General features: G+C 51.4%; 1 protein-coding gene across 1 annotated transcript in view; it reads left to right on the forward strand.

Annotated features, from left to right (window-relative positions):
- tinagl1 (tubulointerstitial nephritis antigen-like 1) overlaps positions 1-9,161 on the forward strand; it is a 30,381-nt gene that overhangs the window by 3,101 nt on the left and 18,119 nt on the right. The window contains 2 exon segments of the mRNA XM_084455485.1: positions 2,352-2,665; positions 8,610-8,676. Coding sequence (XP_084311611.1) covers positions 2,359-2,665; positions 8,610-8,676 — 374 coding nt within the window. The 5' untranslated portion in view covers positions 2,352-2,358.

Genomic DNA, 9,161 nt, shown 5'->3' on the forward strand with positions numbered 1-9,161 from the left:
TTCCTGGAGTGTGACGCGTTCGCTCTGACAGCGGCAGGAAGTTGGACTGTTTCTGTGTCCGTGATAACGTTGGTCTCTGCTCCTGGGTGGGGTCTGATAGTGTCCCTCATCGAGAATGTCCACGAAGACAAACAATGACATGGACTATTTTAGTAATCCGTCATAATGGTACTGTAGAGAGACTCCACAAAGACGCACATGAAGAGTTCATTTGCAAAAACAGATATGTGCATTTTGATACATTTTGATAAATCATTTTTTCAATCAAATGTCAACATTAAATTTCAATTAAATAACAGTTTGATGGTTTTGATTACGTAAAGAAGAGTCTTTTTTATTCAATCAAAACCATCAAACTGTTATTTAATTGATATTTAATGTTGACATTTGATTGAAAAAATGATTTATCAAAATGTATCAAAATGCACATATCTTTTTTGCAAATGAACTCTTCACATACAGTGCTTAAACAATGTATCTGACTTAAAGGACAATGCTCGTTTTTGATAACCTGGACCTTATTTACGGCATATTATAAGACGTTTGACTCACCGAGATAACTTTGGTGTAATTCGGAGGCCTGTAGAAGAAATTTAAAATCCAGCGCGAGCCAGTATATCCATGTAATGGCGGCGGACGGGGCACTGAGAATGCAGCTTCTAAAAAATCTATTTTCTGCCTCGAAACGGTTGTTTTCATCAATCTGTCTTCATGAATCGCTAGTTGTGCTTACATAGAGTGAGGGCTTGTTGTGGTTTTTCACATGCCTCTGTAATATGATCTTTAGAAACGTCTTTAGAAACGAAATAGCTTCCCCACTTGCTCCAGCACGCATACGCACAGCTAAAGACGTTTCTAAAGATCATATTACAGAGGCATGTGAAAAACCACAACAGTCCTACGCTCTATGTAAGCACAACTAGCGATTCATAAAGACAGATTGATGAAAACAACTGTTTCGCGGAAGAAAATAGATTTTTTAGAAGCTGCATTCTCAGTGCCCCGTCCGCCGCCATTACATGGATACACTTGGCTCGCGCTGGATTTTAAATTTCTTCTACAGGCCTCCGAATTACACCAAAGTTATCTCGGTGAGTGAAACGTCTTATAATATGCCATAAATAAGGTCCAGGTTGTCAAAAACGAGCATTGTCCTTTAAGGACAATTGAAGTGCCAGTATCATGTCACTGTGGGGCTAGAAAGCTATTATTGCCCGCAGTCCAATTCAGCTTTATCAGCCTATTCATCTAAGACGAGGAGGTATTGTTCCAGTAGTTGTAGCCTGTGTGGTATTGCTTGAACAGAATTAGTACTTCCCCAGGGCGCTGGCCAGAAGAAAAGGTGCACTTTAAGCGCTTTGTTGAGAAATCCCTTGAAACCTCTAGAACTTGAATGTCAATGTTACTTGTTTTAGAAAGCAAAAGGGCTCTTTCACTGTTCCTGGAAACACCAGCACACTTGAAAGGCCAAAACTCCAAGAGACAGACGAGATCGGGGAGCAACGAGTCGCCCGTTGAAACTCAATTTGTCTTCAGCAGCCATCAGAGAAGTTTGGATGAGAATTAAAAATGACTTTAATCACTCGCCACTCTACTTCTTCTCGCCTCCTGTAACTGTAAAGGGTGTGTGTCCCTTGTTTATTTCCATGTTTTGGTTTCTGGAAGGTTGTGAAGGTCTGGAGAGAAGCGTTCCAGGAGAATAGCCAGAGGAAGGTCTCGGATGTCTTGGATCACATGGGTTCATATTTAGGTCTGGCTGCCAGTTTGGTTTAAAGTCAGAATCCGGTGTTGAGTCTGGGAAGCAGATGGAGGCTGTTGTGACATCCAACCAAATGGTCATCTACTGTCCCCCTGGCACACTGCTCAGCTGTGCACTCCCACACTTCTCTCCCCGGCGCTTTAACACTGGCCGTAAAATGGTAAATGGAAAATGGACTGCACTTATATAGCGCTTTTCCACCTTAGCGGAACTCAAAGCGCTTTACAATGGCCTCTCATTCACCCATTCACAGTAGCTGCCATGCAAGGGGCTAACCTGCTCATTGGGAGCAATTTGGGGTTAGGTGTCTTGCTCAAGGACACTTCGACATGTGGACAGTCGGAGCTGGGATTCGAACCACTGACCTTTTGATCACTGAACGACCTGCTCTACCAACTGAGCTGCAGCCGCCCCCCATAAAACCACTCTCTCACCTCTCTTTATCAGTACAGTAGAGTGGGTCTCTTTCATCCGTTGCTTTTGATCATTTGGACCTGATGCAATACAGTAGGGCTCGCTGGCTCACAGCACCTGTTGTTCACGGTCAAATGTAGTTTACCCAGAGTCCTAACAGATGTTCTTCTTCTGACAGGGTCATAATGAAGCTCATGCTGATGACAGTAGCGGTGGTGCTCCTCCTAGTGGTGGAGGAGGGAACTGCAGCGAGGAGCATGGCCAGGAGGACCAAGAGGCAGCTCAACAATCCGCTGCACATGAGGGGCATCCGGGACCCGTTCGGGTCGTACTGTCAGCGCCGGGGGGGGTGTTGTCCCGGCAGGGACGACGAGTGCACAGTACCGTACCTGGACACCATCTGCTACTGCGACCTGTTCTGCAACCGGACCGTTTCGGACTGCTGCCCGGACTTCTGGGGACACTGTCTGGGCATCGAGCCCCCTTCCATCGGTAAGAGAGAGAGAGTGTGTGTGTGTGTGTGTGTGTGTGTGTGTGTGTGTGTGTGTGTGTGTGTGTGTGAGATTGAGTGTACAGTATTTGTGTGTTTGTGTGCGTTTATGTGTGTGTGCCTGTCTGTATTTATGAGTGTGTGTGTGTGTGTTTGTGTGTGTGAAATTGAGTGTGTCTATGTGTGTTTGAGTGTGTTTATGTATGTGTGCATGTCAGTATTTATGTGTGTAGGTGTGTGTGTGTGTGTGTGTGTGTGTGTGTGTGTGTGTGTGTGAGAGAGAGCGAGAGAGAGAGAGAGAGATAGATTGAGTGTGTATATGTGTGTGTGTGCGTGTGTGTGCGTGCGTGCGTGTGCGCCTGAGAGTGTGTGTCCGTCATGGAGGATTAAGAGTGAGAGGCTGGGCCCAGTTAGAACCATGTCTGGTAGCCAGAGGCTCTGTGTCCCACTGACAGACTGACTCACTGGAGCACAACCACACTACCAGCCAGAGAGGGGGGGGGACAGTAGGATACTTATTATCCAGAGAGGGGGGGGGACAGTAGGATACTTATTATCCAGAGAGGGGGGGGGGGGGACAGTAGGATACTTATTATCCAGAGAGGGGGGGGGACAGTAGGATACTTATTATCCAGAGAGGGGGGGGACAGTAGGATACTTATTATCCAGAGAGGGGGGGGAGGAACAGTAGGATACTTATTATCCAGAGAGGGGGGGGGGGGGGACAGTAGGATACTTATTATCCAGAGAGGGGGGGGAGGAACAGTAGGATACTTATTATCCAGAGAGGGGGGGGGACAGTAGGATACTTATTATCCAGAGAGGGGGGGGGACAGTAGGATACTTATTATCCAGAGAGGGGGGGGGCAGTAGGATACTTATTATCCAGAGAGGGGGGGGGACAGTAGGATACTTATTATCCAGAGAGGGGGGGGGACAGTAGGATACTTATTATCCAGAGAGGGGGGGGGACAGTAGGATACTTATTATCCAGAGAGGGGGGGGAGGAACAGTAGGATACTTATTATCCAGAGAGGGGGGGGGACAGTAGGATACTTATTATCCAGAGAGGGGGGGGGACAGTAGGATACTTATTATCCAGAGAGGGGGGGGGCAGTAGGATACTTATTATCCAGAGAGGGGGGGGGACAGTAGGATACTTATTATCCAGAGAGGGGGGGGGACAGTAGGATACTTATTATCCAGAGAGGGGGGGGGGGGACAGTAGGATACTTATTATCCAGAGAGGGGGGGGGGACAGTAGGATACTTATTATCCAGAGAGGGGGGGGGGGGACAGTAGGATACTTATTATCCAGAGAGGGGGGGGGGCAGTAGGATACTTATTATCCAGAGAGGGGGGGGGGGGCAGTAGGATACTTATTATCCAGAGAGGGGGGGGGGGGGGCAGTAGGATACTTATTATCCAGAGAGGGGGGGGGGACAGTAGGATACTTATTATCCAGAGAGGGGGGGGGGGACAGTAGGATACTTATTATCCAGAGAGGGGGGGGGGGACAGTAGGATACTTATTATCCAGAGAGGGGGGGGGGGGGACAGTAGGATACTTATTATCCAGAGAGGGGGGGGGGGGGACAGTAGGATACTTATTATCCAGAGAGGGGGGGGGACAGTAGGATACTTATTATCCAGAGAGGGGGGGGGGACAGTAGGATACTTATTATCCAGAGAGGGGGGGGGACAGTAGGATACTTATTATCCAGAGAGGGGGGGGGGCAGTAGGATACTTATTATCCAGAGAGGGGGGGGGGGCAGTAGGATACTTATTATCCAGAGAGGGGGGGGGGACAGTAGGATACTTATTATCCAGAGAGGGGGGGGGGACAGTAGGATACTTATTATCCAGAGAGGGGGGGGGGACAGTGTGATACTTATTATCCAGAGAGGGGGGGGGACAGTAGGATACTTATTATCCAGAGAGGGGGGGGGGCAGTAGGATACTTATTATCCAGAGAGGGGGGGGGGGACAGTAGGATACTTATTATCCAGAGAGGGGGGGGGGGACAGTGTGATACTTATTATCCAGAGGGGGGGGGGGGGGACAGTAGGATACTTATTATCCAGAGAGGGGGGGGGGGACAGTAGGATACTTATTATCCAGAGAGGGGGGGGGGACAGTGTGATACTTATTATCCAGAGAGGGGGGGGGACAGTAGGATACTTATTATCCAGAGAGGGGGGGGGGCAGTAGGATACTTATTATCCAGAGAGGGGGGGGGGACAGTAGGATACTTATTATCCAGAGAGGGGGGGGGGACAGTAGGATACTTATTATCCAGAGAGGGGGGGGGGCAGTAGGATACTTATTATCCAGAGAGGGGGGGGGGACAGTAGGATACTTATTATCCAGAGAGGGGGGGGGGGGACAGTAGGATACTTATTATCCAGAGAGGGGGGGGGGACAGTAGGATACTTATTATCCAGAGAGGGGGGGGGGGACAGTAGGATACTTATTATCCAGAGAGGGGGGGGGGGACAGTAGGATACTTATTATCCAGAGAGGGGGGGGGGGGACAGTAGGATACTTATTATCCAGAGAGGGGGGGGGGGGGACAGTGTGATACTTATTATCCAGAGGGGGGGGGGGGGACAGTAGGATACTTATTATCCAGAGAGAGGGGGGGGGCAGTAGGATACTTATTATCCAGAGAGAGGGGGGCGGGGGGGGGGGGGGCAGGAATGTGTGCTCTGTAGAAACAGGTAGTTGAGATAGGAGACTGGAGCTGGACAGCAGAGTAGAGAGAGGTCAGAGCAGGTATGTGCTCACTAGACGACAGGACAGTATGCCAACGGAGTGACACACACACACACACACACACACACACACACACACACCAACGCATGAGTGCACACACACACACACACACACACACACACACACATACACACCAACGCATTAGTGCACACACACACACACACCAACGCATGAGTGCACACACACACACACACACACACCAACGCATTAGTGGACACACACACACACACACCAACGCATGAGTGCACACACACACACACACACACCAACGCATGAGTGCACACGCCAAACACACACGAACGCACGGACACACGACAATACACACCATGCTTAGAGTGGGTGGGAAAAGGAGTGACGCCTTATTTCTCTTGCTCTCAATCTGTCCCAAAACAGTTCGCCCTGAACATTCATACCAGTACCTGGGCTCCGGTGTGAGTACTGAGGGTATATGAACCTGACCATGCTGACAGAGTTACCTGGGCTACGGTGTGAGTATTGAGGGCACATATGAACCTGACCATGCTGACAGAGTTACCTGGGCTACGGTGTGAGTATTGAGGGCACATATGAACCTGACCACGCTGACAGAGTTACCTGGGCTAGGGTGGGAGTATTGAGGGCACATATGAACCTGACCATGACCTGACCACGCTGACAGAGTTGATTCTGAACCAGCTGTTGAGGGACGACAGGCAGCCGAGTGCTCCTCCCTCATAAATCATGTCACCCACAGCCTTCCAATTCTCTCTCCAGAGCAGTGAAAAAGAGATTTACCCCCTTGTCACCAATTCTCTCTCCAGAGCAGTGAAAAAGAGATTTATCCCTTGTCACCTTCCAACTTGAATTCGACTTTGTATTGGTTACATCTTGTCAAAGGGAACTAGACATTCCTTCACACAAATTCATTACTTTGCTACTGTATTGACCGCAGGGGTTTGCAGTTTGTACCATTGTCAGTCACAGTGTGTTGTGTGGCGTGTGGGGTGTGGGGTTTGGGTGTGGGGTGTGTTAGTGTGGAGTGTGGGATGTGTTTGCGTGGGGTGTGTTAGTGTGGGGTGTGTTGTGTGGGGTGTGGGGTGTGTTAGTGTGGGGTGTAGGGTGTGTTAGTGTGGGGTGTGTTAGTGTGGGGTGTGGGGTGTGTTAGTGTGGGGTGTGTTAGTGTGGGGTGTGGGGTGTGTTAGTGTGGGGTGTGGGGTGTGTTAGTGTGGGGTGTGTGGTGTGGGGTGTGTTAGTGTGGGGTGTGTTGTGTGGGGTGTGTTAGTGTGGGGGTGTGGGGTGTGTTAGTGTGGGGTGTGTGGTGTGGGGTGTGTTAGTGTGGGGTGTGTTAGAGTGGGGGTGGGGGGTGTGTTAGAGTGTGGTGTGGGGTGTGGTAGTGTGGGTGTGTTAGTGTGGGGTGTGGGGTGTGTTAGTGTGGGGTGTGGGGTGTGGTTGAGTGGGATGTGTTGTGGTGGGGTGTGGGGTGTGTTAGTGTGGGGTGTGTTGAGTGGGGTGTGTTAGTGTGGGGTGTGTTAGTGTGGGGTGTGTGAGTGTGGGGTGTGTGAGTGTGGGGTGTGTTGTGTAGCGTGTGGGGTGTGTTGTGTAGCGTGTGGGGTGTGTTAGTGTGGGGTGTGTGAGTGTGGGGTGTGTGAGTGTGGGGTGTGTTGTGTGGCGTGTGGGGTGTGTTAGTGTGGGGTGTGGGGTGTGGTGTGGGGTGTGTTGTGTGGGGGTGTGTTAGTATGGGGTGTCGGGTGTGTTGAGTGGGGTGTGGGGTGTGTTGAGTGGGGTGTGTTGAGTGGGGTGTGGTGTGTGGGGTGTGTTAGTGTGGGGTGTGTTAGTTTGGGGTGTGGGGTGTGTTGAGTGGGGTGTGTTAGTGTGGGGTGTGTTAGTGTGGGGGTGTGGGGTGTGTTAGTGTGGGGTGTGTTAGTGTGGGGTGTGGGGTGTGTTAGTGTGGGGTGTGTTGAGTGGGGTGTGTTAGTGTGGGGTGTGTTAGTGTGGGGTGTGTTAGTGTGGGGTGTGTTAGTGTGGGGTGTGTTAGTGTGGGGGGTGTGGTGTGGGGTGTGTTAGTGTGGGGTGTGTTAGTGTGGGGTGTGTTAGTGTGGGGGGGTGTGGTGTGGGGTGTGTTAGTGTGGGGTGTGTTAGTGTGGGGTGTGTTAGTGTGGGGTGTGTTGAGTGGGGTGTGGGGTGTGTTGAGTGGGGTGTGTTGAGTGGGGTGTGGGGTGGTGTTGAGTGGGGTGTGGGGTGTGTTGAGTGGGGTGTGGGGTGTGTTGAGTGGGGTGTGGGGTGTGTTGAGTGGGGTGTGGGGGTGTGTTAGTGTGGGGTGTGTTGAGTGGGGTGTGTTAGTGTGGGGTGTGTTGAGTGGGGTGTGGGGTGTGTTGAGTGGGGTGTGTTGAGTGGGGTGTGGGGGGTGTTAAGTGGGGTGTGTTGAGTGGGGTGTGTTAGTGTGGGGGGGTGTTGAGTGGGGTGTGGGGTGTGTTGAGTGGGGTGTGTTAGTGTGGGGTGTGTTGAGTTGGGTGTGGGGGTGTGTTGAGTGGGGTGTGTTGTGTGGGGGTGTGTTAGTGTGGGGGTGTGTTGTGTGGGGTGTGGGGTGTGTTGAGTGGGGTGTGGTGTGGGGTGTGTTAGTGTGGGGTGTGTTAGTGTGGGGTGTGTTAGTGTGGGGTGTGGGGTGTGTTGAGTGGGGTGTGGGGTGTGTTGAGTGGGGTGTGGGGTGTGTTGAGTGGGGTGTGGGGTGTGTTCGTGTCCCTGTGGCTGTGTGGAGGTGGTGGTTAAGCTGGTCAGGGCATGACGAGGGCCAGGGAGGCCTAGGAGCTCAGCAGACATTCCTTCAGAGGATTACTGTAGCTCAGAACTACTCCCCAGACCCCATGCACACACACACACACACACACACACACACACACACACGCATGCACACCCACACGCGCACACACACACACACACACACACACACACGCACGCACGCACGCATGCACACCCACACGCGCACACACACACACACACACACTGAGCCACCACTACACTAGCACATTGTTACAGTTAATTCTGCGTGTGTGTGTGTGTGCGTGTGTGTGCAGTGGTGTGTGTTTGTTGATCAGCATCTGATTTCATCCAGAACACAATCAAAGTCCTCCTCTGCTGTGATTGGCTGTCCTCTGTCCCACTCATAACCAGCTTCCCCCTTTTGTTTCATTCCAGACACCTGCGAGAGGAACGGACAGAAATTCTTCTCAGGACAAACATACAAAGAGAACTGCAATTTATGGTACGAGTCCCTCTCTCCTCCCTGTCTCCTCCACGTCCACCGACTATAACTCACACCCTCTCATCCTCCTTCTGCCCTCTCTCTCTCTCTCTCTCTCTCTCTCTCTCTCTCTCTCTCCCTCTCTCTCTCCCTCCCTGTCTCCTCCACGTCCACCAACTATAACTCACACCCTCTCATCCTCCTTCTGCCCTCTCTCTCTCTCTCTCTCTCTCTCTCTCTCCCTCTCCCTCTCTCTCTCTCTCTCTCTCCCTCCATCCTGTTTATCCTGACAACATTACCTTACTGTGGGGACCAGCGACCTCCCTTGGTTTTTCCGTGGAGAGTTTGGGGGTCTTGGTTCAAGAGGTCGAACCTTAAACTCATCCTCAACACTCAGCCCACGGTTGCAGCAAGGGTGTACCCCCGCAGGGGCGAGAGGAACGCAGACGGCATTCCTCAAATCCCCAGTCTTCACTTCCCTGTCCTCCTTCTCTCCCTCCCTCTCC

This window comes from Borostomias antarcticus (assembly GCF_949987555.1).
Source record: "Borostomias antarcticus genome assembly, chromosome: 21".
Lineage (NCBI taxonomy): Eukaryota > Metazoa > Chordata > Actinopteri > Stomiiformes > Stomiidae > Borostomias > Borostomias antarcticus.